Source organism: Lagopus muta, chromosome 4 (assembly GCF_023343835.1).
Source record: "Lagopus muta isolate bLagMut1 chromosome 4, bLagMut1 primary, whole genome shotgun sequence".
Classification (NCBI taxonomy): Eukaryota; Metazoa; Chordata; class Aves; order Galliformes; family Phasianidae; genus Lagopus; species Lagopus muta.
Window position 1 is genome coordinate 46,133,201 of NC_064436.1, and position 16,552 is coordinate 46,149,752.

The following is a 16,552-nucleotide window of genomic DNA, read 5'->3' on the forward strand; positions in this document are numbered from 1 at the left end:
CAGGTACACATTTAAGCTTTTAAATGTTGGCCAGCAGACATTTTCTTAGTATCGTTTTCAAGTTCTAAGCACAAAAATCAGTGTACAGAAGGTATTTTAACAAACTAAGGGAAGATTTGAGCATAATATTCTAAGCTGAATGGCTCTGAAGAGCTTGACTTTAAAAGCAGTTTCCTGCATTTTGCCATGTAGCAATATAATTACTCATTTGTCGTGAGGGTGGTAATTTCCAGTGATCCTTCTGCAGTTTTCTGCAAGCACAATACAAAGATTACATTACTTTTCCCTTTTTCTTATTTTTTTGGTGCATTGGAAAATAGCTGAAGTTTAAGCTGTCTGGAGATTCTGAGCAGTTTTGCAAAATAGATGAATCTTCAATAGCAGAACTACAATTTGATGTTAAGAGCCATTTTGAAACTTCAACAACTTTTCATCTAGGAATACTCTTAGAAATATGAAGTATTGATCCATTCTGGTGTGACAAACTCAGCATGTATAATTTACCTTGATCTGGAAAAAAACATTTTGTGTTTTTTATGTTTTTCTTAAAGAAGGCATTGCTGCATGTTACACTGAACAGGTATTGTTTAGAAAATCAAGTGTATGTGCTCTGGGTGTGCATAAATACGGAGTAATGCTATGGACTTGAGTCCTGAACATACCTACAGCTGTTTCTATATGGAATACTGTAGGTAAGTTATATTAGATCTGGTTGGTCCTTTCCAAAACAGAGAGAGGAAGAGCTCCTTCTTGCCCTTAACATGCCTGTGTCAGCTCAGCACCCACAGCCCATGGCACCTACACACAGCACAGGGACTGTTTGGGGCTGGAGCAGTGAGTGGGGCCCGGGGCATGACTGAGCTGAGACACGGCTGTGCCTCCTTGTGCTGTCCTGCTGCCTTGCACACTTAGGAATGTGCAGCATGTTCAGAGGGGTCTTGGCATGGCTATTGGAAGCAGCAGAGGAATTGAGAAGAGATGGTGTCTTCTGAGGAATGGTCCCTTGCTCCAGACTCATGGCCAAACTGTGTCTTATTACTCTCATTCTTCACTTTATCAGAATTTGAAGGACATATTGCCAACAGCTGGGTTGCTCTTTGCCTTCTGCACAACTGTGGTGGTGGCTGTTGATGCACTGCACACTGAGTGTGGGCATTATGTCTCCTTAAATCTAATGTGAGTTATTTTAAGAGATATGTTGGCAGAGCACTTACTTCTTTCAGCAGCATTTTGGTTTTGGGCAGCTTTGTGGTATTAATGAAGCTCTAATTTAATCTTTACTGACCTTTTCCCTCCTTGTTTCTTCGTGTGAAAATACACAAAGATAGCTGAGTTGTAAAGCTATGTAGGTATAGAATGAAAGTTTTGCTGATACGATAACCACAGAGTCTGTCCCTTGGTGATACTATTGCAATTATCCTTGATTTTTATTTTTTTTAAACTATAAAAACGAAAACATAACTACTTTGCTATGCTGAAATGCTTACTAGTTAATTTTTGAAGCTCACTCAATATTATTTTTTGTCATATTCTCTTGCATCAGCAAGTTGCTCTTTGAAATCCTGTCTCCAGGTGCAGAAATAACCCCGTTTGTTTGGACAAGAATGTTTAACTTCTTTTTACTTGGTTAAATATATATGCTGATTGAAGAAATGTTACCAAATGAATTTTATTAATACTGACTGTCCTAGTGGTAGATCTGAAAACAAAACTGTAAATGTAGAATGCTCTGTTAATTAGCGGGCCTATTTTCTCCTATGGTCTTAATGCTTCTTGACCTGCTCTTACTTTAGTGACTGTGAGGACCATGTTTTATTAACTTATTGATCTTTCTGTACTAGTGTACTTTATCTTTCTGTACAAGTGGCGTGAAGCAAGCAAAATACCATTTCAGCCAAATTTACAATTGTGGTGTGTGTGGGGCACCGTAGGGTTGTAAGTGTACTGTATATTCTGTCCTTGCTTTTAGATTTGCATCTTCTATGTGAGAATTTGTTCTCCACTGACCAGTACTTGGTTTTACCAATTTCCAGACTACTTCTTCCATCTTACTGATAGTACATCCCAGTGTCACTAGCATCCCTCTGCTCTCTCCAAATGTGTTCAAGATGAATAGCTGAGTAGCTTTGAGAATAAGCTTGCATACAAGAACAGATATTATGTCTTTCAAATAACCGTGACAGTACTACCCATGCACTAGTTCAAAAGAGTAAATCAAAGTTATCTTAACAGATACAGGAATAGGCATTTGATTGCCAACCTGTAAATGGCTAGACCAAGTAAGTTCAGGGATTAGGCTTTGAAAACTGGCATACCAGAAGTAGGAAAGTTGCATCTTCTAGTTGTCTGGTTTTTTCTCTCTCCTCTTGTAACCCTTTTCTGTTGGTGGCTGAAAGAGAGAGATATTATTTGAAGTTGAATTTTAATTAAGTGTAGTACAATAAGTGGCTCATTAAAACTGTAATGTTTATGTGTGAGGGGAAGGTAGAAATTATCAGATGTCTATCAAACTTTGCTCTCTGCATATCAAATACTTTAGTTAGTTCTTACAGGGGTTTTGAGAGAATACAGCCTTATCTCTGGATAAAAACATTGTTTTTGTTTAATAAATTTTCAGTCTCACCACAAGATATCTACCATACCTGTTCTTACTGTATTTTATTTGCTGAGATGGCTGATTGGTGAAGTTATTATGACAATGGTGGTAGGAAAAAGTAGGGTATCAAACTCTTTGAGTGAAACTGAGAATTTATTGGTGAAACTGATTAATAGCTGAGGCCCCAAAGTTTGAGTACTCTCTTTTCATTGTCAGGTTTGCAAAACATTTTATAGTAGAGATTCACATAAGTGTTTATTGTCATACTTACCTTTTGTTGTGAAGATATTTTGTAGTGTGATTTAGAGTTCCTGATTGTATTGTAGTGTAAATGTAATTTTTTCTCAAGCAAGGCAGTATGATTTAGACAAAGGTTTTGTAATGTGTAATACATACGTATACATAGATATATATAAATAGACGTAACTTCAAAAAACTACTTCCTGAGTGCAATGGTTCACTAGATAACACATAAAAACAATAAATAGCAATGCCTGGGAAGTAAAGGAATGCAGTGGGAAAGAGGAATTTGAACTGGGGTACTGGATCTCATAGAAATCACTGATTACAGCATCAATGTTTTCGGATTTGGACTTAAGCACAGGAACTGCAGATGGGGAAAAAGAGGAGAGGAAGGATAGTATGACAAGAACTGAAAAGCAGTAACCGACAAATGTCTCACCGAAAGGGGAAGATAAGATAATGTTTCCGAGGAAAATTCTTTGGTTACTCCTCAGACCAAGCAAGCAGCAGTCCCAGAGCTCTTTACTGTGTACTTGTAACCCATTCCCAACAGTCATTCATTTCTTGTTGCTAATGAAATTAAAGAATGGGCAAGCAAAGGTTTTTCTGTGAAAGTGTAAGAGAGAGGAACTGGAAAAAGTGTTCTCAGTAGCAGACATAAAACTGATTTTTTTTCAGAGCATCAGTGCTGATTCAGATTTGTTCCTTACAAAAATGCAGCTGCTTTTAAGTGGATCTTGTGTGAATAAACAATCCGTGTTTTAGCAGTTTCATTTTGAAGTCAGGCATTTTTGACTCAAGGAATATACCTTTTTCTCCACTCATTCCTTTGTCTGTTTTGAACTTCACTGGGCCGTTCCCGTGAGTCACTATTTAACAAGTGTTATATAAAGATTGCATTTAGACCAGCAAACTCTAGTTGGCATTTACTGTATGCCATAGTGTTTTCTAATATTTGTTCCACCACTAAAGTAACATGGGATAATCAGCGTTCCATCTTTATGCCAAGCTACTAATAGAGCCTCTATCAGCCTACAGGCATGTCTCAAAATCCTGAGGAGCTTTGAGGTAGAGGCTCCTTAAGCTATGTACCATGGATGGAGTTGTCTAATGAGAAGTGCTTCTGTATTTTTCTAGTTTTCACTACTCTAAGGCAACTGTGTACACAAATATCTTCTTTTTTTATGGAAAAACTGCTGCTTATTGTATGGTTGATGACAAAAAACAGTACTTCGACAATTCTAGGTGCAGGCACAAGGTGAATTCTTCAGTTGGTGATGGAATTATTTTTCTAAGTGTGAAATTTTTATCAATGGAATTTGCTATTCTTAAAGACTTGTAGTTTACTTTTTAGACATAGAAAGTGAATATATATATATGATATAGATATTATATATATTCACTGTTTATATTAAAATATATATATATGTAAAATATTTATGTATTTATTTTGAAGGAGCCAGACTTCAAATGTGCTTGGTCTACTTTCTCTTCAGATTTTTACTTAGCTTTCCATTTAGATTTCAAATTGATGTAGAACATTACATATATGTTACGTATAGCATAGAATATACATTATATATAAATATCTTGTGCTAATTATGTGTTACACTACATAGTATACCTAAACTGCAAGGTATTCTCCAAAGCAGTAGGAAGAAAAATGTCATCAGAAACTGGATGAATTACACAGAGATCCAAGCATACATGAGCATGGTTGGGCCTCATCTGCTTTTAGACTATACAACAACTTGGCTTTTTATCATGTGGAAAAGCAACCCTCAGGGATCATGTAAACCTAGATCTTTGGCTCTAAAGGAAAAACTCTGGGGTTAGAGGAAGAGGAATTGTGGGATCATGTGTGACCTCAGCGCTTGTGGATGACACCAAACTGTGTGGTGTGGTTGACGTACCTGAGGGATAGGCCATTCAGAAAGACCTAGACAGACTTGAGCAGTAGGGCCAGGAGAACCTCATGAGGTTCAACAGATCCAAGCACAAGGCTTTGCACCTGGATTGTGGCACCCCCAACTATCAGTACAGATGTAAGGATAGAGAACAGCCCTGCCAAAAAAAAAAAAAAGGGGGGCGTACTGGTAGATGACAAACTGAATGTGAATCAGCAATGTGCCTTCATAGCCCAGAAAGCCAACCATATCCTGGACTGCATCAAAAAGTGTGACCAGCAGGGTAAGGGAGATGATCCTACCTCTGTACTCTGCACTGGTGAGATCTCATCTGGAGTACCACAACCAGATGTGGAGTCCTCAGTACAGAAGAGACATGGACCTGTTCGAGCGCATCTAGAGGAGGGCCACCAAAATGATCCAAGGGATGAACACCTCCCTTGGGAGTGTTCAGGACCAAGTTGAATGGGGCCCTAGGCAACCTGGTCTAGTACCAGATCTGTAGATTGGTGGCCCTGCCTGTGGCAGGGGGTTTGGAACTTGATGATCCTTGGGGTCTTTTCCAACCCAAATGATTCTGTGATTCTATTCTATGATTCTATGTTGGAGTGCTTTCCATATGAGCACTGTCTGAGAGAGCTGGGGCTGTTCAACCTAGAGGACAGAACTCTCTGGGAGACATCATAGCAGCCTTTCAGTGTCTAAAGGTGGGCTGTAAGAAAGAAGGGGACAGACTCTTGAACAGGGTCTGTTGTGACAGGACAAGAGGAAATGGTTTCAAACTGACAGAGAGGAGATTTAGGTTTAGATAGAAGGAAGAAGATTTTTATCACTAGGGTGGTCAGGCACTGGCACAGGTTTCCCAGAAAAGCTGTGGATGCCCTGTTCCTGGAGTTGCTCAAGGTCAAGCTGGACAGGGCTCTGAGCAGCCTCATCTAGCTGTAGGTGTCCCTGCTCATTGTATGGGAGTTGGACTAGAAAATCTAGAATCTATAAAAGCTTACTAAACAAAAAGCAAACCTGCTTCCCCCAGAATTTTTAGTGCCTGAGCATGAGTTGTTCTTATAACTTAAAATATTTTGATCTTTATTATTGTTTATAGAAGTAGCACATGGACCAGCCAAAAGAGGGTCTTGTAGTAGGGACTACACATGGATGTGCACACTTCTTTCAGAGCCCTTGTAGTCTAAATAGATGGGGCTCACCAGCCCCTGGCAAGGAAGGGAGAGCAGCAGGCAAGGACAGGCAGAGAAGTGGTGCATCCTCACAATGTTGTGTTTCTGGCTTACTGAAGCGTATAGATGTTTCTCATGCTGAGCTAACCATACTTCAACATTTGCTAAGTGTTTCTATAAAGTATATGAGTGAGAAAAAATGAGACACTAAAAACTTGTGCAAAATCTGGGGCGCTTTTGTTTCAGTTTCTGTTGTTTGTTTTGAAAGTCAGCCCATGTGCTTATGTGAGACTCCACTTGTATTTATGGTGATGAAAAGAATTAGTAAAGGAGAATGGGCTAAAAGGTTGGAGAACAGAAAATATTTTTTTCAAATGGGAACAAAAGTATTTTAAAAATGAGATTCCTGCTGTTTTAGACCTGATTCTTGATCAGTGTAATCTCTGGATTTGGAACTGCGTGATCAGGAAGGGATTAGTTAACAAGCAAAGAGGTGGCCTCTTGCAATGTAAACTTCAGGCATGCTTGTAAATGACAGTGAGGCATGCCCTGTAGGTGCAATGTGAACAGGGTCAGCAGGCTGAGATAGCAGTGATGCTGGGTGAGTGGGACTGAGTCAGGATGACTGCGTATGTAGAGTCTGTAAAAACAACATACCCAAGGATCCATTACTTTAAAGAGACTGTATTGAAGAAATGTAACACTAGGTTATGTTATCTGATCCCCTGGTCTGCTTTTTTCAGGATTCTGCTGCACAGGGTGCTTTCCTGCTTTACTAAATTCACTTTTTAAAGGTTTTGTGTGATTGCTATTGCACACATTGCTGAACATAACTATGCATTACAGCCATGCCATTGCAATGCAGCATGCGTACAGCTTCTCTTTAACAGGTAGCAAATGAGTTGGGGGCAGGGGGTTCTGTGAAACAGATTCTGTTTTGGCATGTTTATAAGCATGTTATGAATTACATAAAAAAAACGTATTCAGGAGTTAAATGCCTCCTGGGGTGAAAACAAGGGAGGTTTTCCTAAGGGGGAAAAAAATTCAACACAGTTAATCCCAATTAACTTTAGCTTCAGGCGAGGGTTTTTCCTCCCTTCTCCTCCCCCTTCCAGAGGAAACACTGAATTCATTCACAAAAACAAGAAATGCAGTGTCCTGGATGAAACAGAACACTGACAGAGTAATGAATGCAGATGAGCCACACAAATTGATGTGCATCTGTCTTAAGATCAGCAACAGCAGCAGTAAAAAGGAAATCTGTAAATACAGAAACTGTAACAACAGTTACATTCTCCTGTGGATTATTCAATATATGTAAGGAGAATCCATGAAACCCAGTGTGGTGGTAGCTCATCAAATCACACCAACAGCCTCCAGCACTGGAAGTATTGCTTTGGAGCTTTACACTCTTGCAGGGAAGTCACAGCCCGTCTGTAGACCATACTTTGCATAGCATTTTGATAACTGAAGAACTTTGGACTGTTTTTTATATTCCCCTGGTTGAACAGTAGTACTTACACAGGAGCTAACATGCTTATTTTGGTTTATTATGTGTGGACTCTTACGCCTTAAAATTGGTAGCAAGAAATTCTAGATGTTTTATTGTAAAACTGTAGTGACTGTTTTGCTAAATAAAAACAAGCTTTTATATTGCATTACTTTTGCTTGTGCCCTGCCCACCTCAGAAGAGTTGCTAAATAGAAGCACCCATCTTAAAATATAAATGTTATCTTAAGCTTATTCCATTATTCCAGCAGTGTTTAGTGTAACCCTGTCATTTTCTAATAGCAGTCCAGCTGCCAAGGCTCTCTGGGAGTCCTTCATGAACCTTAAACAGAAGGAAGCTGTGATGGAGGCCAGGAGACACCTGGTGGAGGCAGCAAGCAGAGAAAATTTACCCATTAAAATGAGCATGGGTGAGTAGCATGGCATACCCTTCTCTGTACAGTAGTAACATAGAAGGTGACAGCTGCTCTTCTTCCATTTAACCCTTTTGGGAAAAGCCTGTGTCCACCTTCAGATTTGAGGTGTGCACTGTGATGCTACAGAATCTTCCTCATACAGAAATGGGAAGAAAATGTTTGCTAGAGCTCAGGTGTCATGTTTTAAATGCGGTGACAATAATAAGATTGAAAACAGTTGTGAAGCATTGGAGTTCTATGAAGGATTTTAAAGGCGTGCAGTTGTTTGGCATTGTTGCTTGCCTTTGTTCTGTAAAGAATGAGAATTTGGGTATTCTTAAGAAATCAGCAGGATACCCATCCTTGGCAAGCAGAAGGTTTATGTAGCTACTGGCCTAATGAAATTTGTACAGATCTTGTGTCTAATTACGTTATCTAGGTAGCAAGGCTTATATGAAATGAGGCTGCCTGGATCAAGAGAGTTTAAGCTGAAAACCATGTCTGGGCACTTTTTAAACCTGATACACCTAAATTCTTCAAAATATTAGAAATATTGAATATCAATAATTACTTTCAATATTTTTTAGTGTATTATTCTAATTATAGGCTATACTTAGTGAAATGCAAGAACTACTGTAAAGTTAGGCTTATTAAAACAATGATATGGCTCTATATCTTATTTTTTTTTCTTATGGAATAAGAGTAATAGGCATTTATCTCAGACTCCAGTGTCTACTGCCAAGATACTGTGGAGAAATTAGATGTACAGCCAACTTGTGAACTCTTAACAGCTACAACATTTCATATATTGCAAATACCTAGAGCATACGTTTATTAGATTATTAATCAGAAATGCTAGATGTGTAATCAGTAATTCTGTAAACTCTTCCAAAGAAATGGAAAAAATGGAAAAGGAGCAGCTCTGAGAGTGTTATTGCAAATTAACCTAAAGGAGGGGAGTACGGTAAAGGATAAAATTGTCTTTAAACTTTCTCTGATAATGTGTCTGATTATTCACTGTAGTAACATTAAATGTCTTTACATTTCATATGCCTCTGGAAAAAAAAAAATACTGTTGTTGGAATTCAACCTTTTCTTAAAAGTAATTGCTTCTGATCTCTGTGACATAATCTGTCAACCACCTTCAACTCTCTGTGTGGATGACTAGATCAGCCACCCTTTCCATGTGGCCTCTTCGTATGGTATCCATTCATGGCTGCAATAACCGTGGTTCTTAATCATGTTAACTGGTACTCATCTAGTGGCAGCCTAAATGTGTGATGTAAGCTGACTCCATGTAGTGCTATGTAAAAACATCTCATGGGTGGTGATGAAACAAACTTATGATGCTATCATTTTTAAGACTTACTTTTGTTTGGAGGATGCAATATAGGTTAAAGTATTAGTATTATTAATATTAGTAATTAGTAACTTAGTAATCACTATAGAAATTTTGCTTTGTGAATTGCTTATTTTATGTTGGAGTCATAATTCATTCTAACATAGTTAATTTTTTAATTGAAATTCACATCAAGATGTCACTTTGTCTGGTGACACATGTTAAAGAATGATGTATTAGAGCAGATCTACATCATTAATGTTCATTACTCATCTGTCATGCAACAGAACATCTTAAACCTGTCAGAAAAGCTGGAAATGAAGTTGACTATCAGTGAATTCTTTTGCTGAGAAGACAGACTGTTCTGTGGACTGCTCTAGTTCTGGCTGTTGTGTTTAATTGAAAGGCTGCTTCCGCTGTGACTGTGTTAGGAGGCAGCGCTGGCTGAAAGAGGGGAAATGCTTTCAGTGTTCCTATTCTGCTTTTACTTGAGTTGTTTTGAGTTTACCTCAGGCTTTGCATAACCTTGATTGCACACTGGTTTTCCCAATACTTGGAGCATTTTCTGAGTCTTGTATGGCCCTAATATTAAGTGTCACAAATCAGTTTTCTAGAATAAGAATTCCTTCTTACTCTCTTTACTAAGACCAGTTGTATCAGAGTGTTTTCCTTGCTGCTGTTTTTTTTCTTTCTTTTTTTTTTTTCTTTTTCTGGCTTTCCCCTGGAAATAAGGAGTGAATTACATTTGAAAACAAAGCTTTAAGTTCCATTTGGTGTAGCTGGGCCCTCCTGCAGTGGCCACCTGGCTGAAAGCTGTATCATGTGTGATGCTGGAAGAGCAGGAGTCCTTTGCAGCAATGAGAAACCCAATCCTATACTGTTTCAGTATTTTTTGGAGCAAATTAAATTCTATTGCTTTCTGGGTTTTGATGGCCTGTGCTTGCCATGCTTTTCCTGTAAATAGTGGATGTATGGTTCTGATTTGCTCTTTCCATGCTTTGTTGCACGTGGCAGGAGGTTTACCAACTGGGGGAGGATCCACAGTTTAAGCATTTGCTTTCTTGAAGAGACCCGCTGTTGAAGAGGGCAAATCATCTTCTCCCATTTCCCACAGATATCTCTTCTAGGCTATGGAGAACTCTCCTGTCTTCCTTTAATGACAGCAGAGCTGGATAGATAAGTTCTGAGGAAGGAAATCAACAATTCAGACTGTATTTTTTTAATCCAAGCAGATTGAACTGCTGGTTTCAGGTGCTCTTGATTTACATATTCCTTATATTAGTTGTATCTACCAAAGCAGTGGTGGGTAAAGTCTGGAAGTCCTGTCAACTATTTCAAAATAGTTTAATGCAGAAAAAAGTTGGCTGAAAATAGGAAATGCAGAGTTGGCAACATTTTGTGGAGAAGTCTGTGGATGGACTCTTGGAGCAGATTAAAATGTAATACTATCTCTGTGGCATTTATAAACAAACTGCAATTTTTCTTATGCTGAAACAGTCTTAGGTTTTCAGGTGGGCAATTAAGTGTTCTTGTATGACGTTCAAGACAGAATTGCATGTGTTTTATTTTCCCTTTTTTTATTTATATATAAGAAAAGCAAGAGTTTTGTGTCATTTCAGTTTGTGAGTGAAAGAACTGCATCGCCATTACAAAATTTAATGAATGACATTGATGAGTAAGCTGTTCAGAACTGTTTACTGGCAGTAAAAACCTTTTTTCCTTCAAAGAAGTCTTGGAAAATGGAATCACAGAGAAATACAAAGAAAAAAGTGATCATATCCATGAAGCTACTCTGCTGTTTTCATAGGGAACAAAACCTGATCTCTCTATCTACATGGTGTATTTTGTTTTCTGAGGTCAAACTTGGAGAAGACAGGCAAAGCACTGTTCAGAATTTCAACCAGCATAAAAACTATTATGCTACATGCAGATCGCTTCTTAAGAAGTACATACCATACTTATGTCATACATAAATGATATTTAAAGATGAAGTTTCCTTTGGAGTTTACTAATGCTGTCAGTACTGACTTTTGTGCAGTATTTGCTTGGTGTTGCTTATTGTGGGCATGTTTTTGATAAATCTAAGTCTTAGAAACAGCCCTAACCCTTTCAGCTATCCATAGTTCCCTGTTTTGACAGTGTGTTTACATGTAAACAGTAGGTGGAGCTGTCCTTTGCTAGAAGTCTGCTTAAATAAAGATGTATTAAAATACTTTGGCATAATGAAAACAGTGACATTTTATTTTATTGAAAAAATTAAGTTTGTTTTTGTAAAGATCTTTGGAAGAAATTTCAGATCGTTGTAATGGCATCCTGGTGAGATTTATAGTGATTCAAGTGAGACAGTAAAGGGATTGCTTATACTTGGCTCTTAAACTGAGGGTCTGCAAGGAGTTCTGCTCTGAGCAGCAGCCTGATTAGCAGTACAGCAGAAATACTGTTGTTTTTTCCACTCCTCTACTTCCAGTTCCCATCATCATAAGTGCAGTGCATATCTTCATTGTCTTCTGAACGGGATCATCTGTGAATCTCCTCTTGAAAGCTTTGCTGTTAGCGTAGTCTTTGGCAATAATAAAAAGTTTGCTGCAGATGTTCTGTGGTTTTAGAAACACCCTTGCTCTTCTGTTTGGAAAGAACACGGTAAACTTTGGTCAAGCCTGAATTCTTTTATTGTGTTTCTTTACTGGCATGGAGACTGAAAGTTGAAACACTGGTATAGCAACAGAAACAACGTGCTGTGTGCTATTACATGAGAGCTTGTTATTAGAATAAAGGCCTTTTTGTTTCTTTCCATTTAAACTGTACAAATGCAGTGGTGTAAGATGGGTAAATGATTCAAGCCCACAAAGTGTGCCATCTGCAGTCAGTAGATAGAAGTGAAGCACAAAACCCTGTGCAGTGGTGTGGAGCAGAAATATTTTGGTAGTATGTTATCTTTGATTAAATTACACTTGGACATGGATGCAGAACTATTTGGCTGACATTTGGCATTATTATTTTTTTTAATATATATGTGGGGATTGTGGTCACAGTATTCTTTCTATGTGTCTGGAATTTTTGAATAAAGTCTCCTTTTGGTTTGTTTTGTTTCATTTTCTTTTTTGTTATAGACAATAAACTCAAACACATTTAACTTGTGGCCAGGTCTCCTTCTGTGTCTGATTGTGATTAAATTTGAAGATAATTCTTAAAAATTTAGAAGAAAACAAATGTGTTGCTTTTGCAAATATATCATTTCACTGTTTATATTCTTTGCTAATGTAATACTGCCAATCATGTATCCAGTTTGTGAAACCTTTTTGTCTTAATACAAGCGTTGTTTAAACGTTGTTTAAAGCTACTTCAGTCTGGTCTTTCTTTCAGCAGAAGGAAACATTAATGTACAGGTAAACTCTTTTTGTTTTTTTTGTCTTTTGAAACAAGACTTTAACATAAAAAATCAATAACAATGTCCATTTACAATATATATATCCTTAAGTGAAAAGGAAATTACTTTGTTGTATTAAAGAGCTTATAGATTTAAATATCATTTACTTGCAAGTGTGTCCAATTCAGTAGAGGGCATGCTTCATGCGTTGTCACAGAAATGAAACATTGCTCATGATGTAGCCGTGCCATAAAAGCCTTGTCAAAGATTTCTAAATGACTGTTTTTAAGAGCATCCAGGCCATGACTCATCACGTGATCACTTAAGATTATTCTTAATATACGTTTTGAAATATTAGAGTCAGATCAAATAATTGCCATTGAGAGTGATGTAGGTTGTCCTTTGATCTAATTAATATTTAATTGTTTTAAAATATAATGGGAAAAATGTTGGGAAAATAATAATTTAATTTTATTTGCGTAAGCTGTAAATTATAGGTGTCTGAATAAGAAATAGGTGTTGAGGCAAGTCACAAGAATTAGTCAGCTTTTGAATAGATAAAATGGCTTACTGATGTTTTGGTTTTTGTTTACTGAAATTGGTAACTGGTATTGTTTTGGGAGATGTTGTAAGTTACAGTACTTAATTGTCTGGAATCTGTATTGAGCAGTGTTTCTAACATTTGTCTAAATAAACAACTTTTGCATTGAATAAACCAAATTGCTCAGGAAAAGCTGAAATGCTTCTTTAAGTTTTTGACGGTCTGTTAGTAGTAGGTGTACAGTTAGATCCTGCTATGTAGAAACAAGCTGATTATATTTGTACATATGTATGTATATACACACATAAAGGTAAAGCATTTGTAAGTTACTGAATAGTGATGCAGCTCCCTGAAAGGAGCAGTTAAATTGCTGTCTTCTGTTCTCTGCTAAGATTTATTCAGTTCTTTTTTTTTTTTAGATCAACCATAATGACTATTTTAGCCAAGCAAGAGAGTTCCTGGATCTGGGGTGGGGAAACACCAGTTGCAATGTCCTTGGCATGCAACAAAGCCATGTGGCACCAAGGTTTTGCTGAATCTCTGTGGCAATTGTGGATTCTGTACTAAGTACTATGTTTTGTGCATCCTACAAGATGACAGACAGGACTTTAGAATTAATGTTAAGAAAAGTGCTAACTAGTCAAAAGGAAAGAAAGAGAACAAATTTGAGTTAGCTGGAAGTGGTGTAGGACTAAAGGAGCAAACTATCACAGAAGACGGCCTGACAAAGGATTTAAATAGAATATATATTATATGCCAGTGTGCTTGCATATACCATTGAGTGTTGCACTTTAAGTGGAACGTGGCAATACAGTAAAACTGGGTGGCTTGCCCGGTGCTGTTTTTCCATCATAATTGTGTAAGTTTGATTCAGTCTTGCAAAGGAGAATTAGTTACACAAAGACATATTGACTTACATATGCATGTACTCATACATCATCATGTTTTCCATCTATTTTTATTTGCCTCCCACCCAAAGTGATTGTTAGAGTATTCTTAGCTATGGATGTCTTCCAGAGATCATCAGAGAAATAATCTACTGATTAACCTACCAATTAACAACAACCTCCCTTTGTCTGGGGCGACAAGCCAAGAACACAATGAAGTATTCAGTGTCTGAAAACATATGTCTTAGTGCTAAATGAGGACATGTACAAGCCACCTGGAATCCTTTGGGCATATTATTTTAAGACAAATAAGTCTTTTTTTTTTTTTTTGTGAGAGGTTTAGGGCATCCGGGAGATGATGCAACCAAACTTGCAGATTTAAAGTTTCTTTATGATATTTTCAAGGGTTACTGTTTCTCAGAGCTGGTGACTCTTTGGTTGGGATGTGGTCTAGTGTTCTGTGTTTATTGATGTGGTAAAAGAGGTGAAGAATAAAGCAACATTTGTGATCATGATATGCGTTTAGTCAAGATGAAGTAGATTTGAGTAACTCTGGAATGGCAGTTCTTCCCACTATCAACATAGCACTCAGTTAATATAGATAGCTACTATAAGATGCTTAATTCTGACAGACATCACCTATTTACTCAAACAGTTCTGAAATTTGTTTTGACTTTTGAAAGAGCAAGTAGGAAATATCTCTGTCCACTGTCAACAGTGGTTGTTACTTTTTGTTGATGCTGATCTAATAGTAAAAAGAAGAAAATGAGTGGTAGAGTGCATTTAAAAAAAAAAAGTGGGAGGGGGAAGAGGAGAATAATGAATTTAAGCTGATATGAGTTTAAAAACAAAGCTCTGAATGACTGAAAAGCAAAATTTCTAATCCATGTTAAAACACCTAAGTTATCGGTCATGTTTGTCAAAGCCTTCTGAATATACTGGGGTACATAAAATTATAGACAATGTATAAATGTTAAATTCTAACTGTGGGCCATACTTAGGTATCTGCATTTAAATGCTTAGAACTGAAAAATATTATTTTTAGAGTGCTTTTGTTACATTTCTCCCACCTAACAGATTTCTTTGTTTTATGGCACATAAAATAATTTTGAGAGTAGTAACAGATCTAATATTTGGGCATGGTTTCTGTTTTATTGTCGTGGGTTTTTTTTGTCTGTTTTTTTGTCAGTGGTAACAGTGTTGGCAACAGGTGCCACAGTACTGTGTATGTATGTGTGGAAGGAAGAGGCTTTCTAGTTCTGTCTGTCCTTCAGCTTAGTGGTGTAAAAAATATTAGATGCTTCATTCTTGAACCAGACACTCTCACCTCATATTCCTATGCACTCTGGCCTCGTCTATCCATGCTGCAGCTTAGGATCATAGAATCATAGTATATAATGAGTTGGAAGATGCCTTCGAGGATCATGGAGTCCAACTCCCAGCTCCACACAGGACTACCCAAAATCCAAATCGTACATCTGAAAGTGTTGTCCAAATGCATCCTGAACTCTAGCACTTGGGACTATGACCACTAGCCTGGAGAGCCTGTTCCATGCCCATCACACGCTGTTGGAGAACCTTTTCCTAACATCTAGCCTGATCCTCCCATGACATGGCTCTATGCCATTTCCTTGGGCCTTGTTGCTGTCACCAGAGAGCAGAGCTCAGAGCTGCCCTTCTGCTCCTCTCTATGAGGAGCTGTAGGTGGCTATGAGGCCTCCTTTCAGTCTGATCTTTTCTGGGCTTAGCAAACCAAGGGAATTCCTCTGCTCTGCATATGCCTTGCCCTATAGACCCTTCACTGTCTTTGTAGCTCTCCTTTGGATAGCTAATAGCTTTACGTCTTTTCTGTACTGTGGCGCCCAAAAAAGAACATGGTACTCGAGGTGAGGCTGTACTAGAGCAGGACAATTGCTTTGCTTGCCTGGCTGTCAGTGCTGAACATTTCTCCCTCATCCAAGAATTCACCTTTCTATGCTTTTAACAGCCACTGCTGTACATGCTTTCAGAGGTGTGACAGATGAGAGGCTCTGCTTCTCTGAAAATCTGTCCATCTGTAGTAACTTGGAAGGCATAGGAACGTTGCAGGTACTGGAAAGCCTGCAACGGAGAGGGAAGAATGGTTGAGCTCAAATGTTTGTGCACTGCAGCTATTGCTAAGATGGGAGGAAGAAGGGGAATCAGTAGTGACCAGTGAGGAAGGAAAGCAAGCCATAGCTGCTATTAAGCATCACAGTCCTGCTGGAAGCAGGAAGCAGAGTACTGCCACTGTCAATTCTGGACTGACAGACTTATCTTGAGATCACCGTAGTGTTTATACTCGTACCTGTAACCTTTGTGTTGGATGCTGTGCTCCTGCAACTGAGGAGGGAAGGGGGCTTTCAGGTGACTATCAAACCCAGAGCAAAGTGGTGTGTATTCTTGGGAGATGAGCATATGCTGCTAGAAATAAGCCTGTCACATCTGCTTTCGTTCTACTGCAAGGTTTAGTGCTCTCTGGGTACAGAGCTTTACTCTGAAGAAGTCAGCCACACAATATCCCCCCTTTTCATCTCTCCAGAAAGCTAGGGAGTAGTTGGTGTTCTTCTCTTCT

The 16,552-nt window shown here is 38.2% G+C and overlaps 1 protein-coding gene across 2 annotated transcripts in view; it reads left to right on the forward strand.

Annotated features, from left to right (window-relative positions):
- SCFD2 (sec1 family domain containing 2) overlaps positions 1 to 16,552 on the forward strand; it is a 175,221-nt gene that overhangs the window by 20,562 nt on the left and 138,107 nt on the right. Inside the window, exon 3 of one of the 2 annotated variants that reach the window (XM_048941775.1) lies at positions 7,713 to 7,840. In XM_048941775.1, coding sequence (XP_048797732.1) covers positions 7,713 to 7,840 — 128 coding nt within the window. The remainder of the gene's footprint in view (positions 1 to 7,712; positions 7,841 to 16,552) is intronic. The other variant, XM_048941776.1, reaches the window with a different exon arrangement.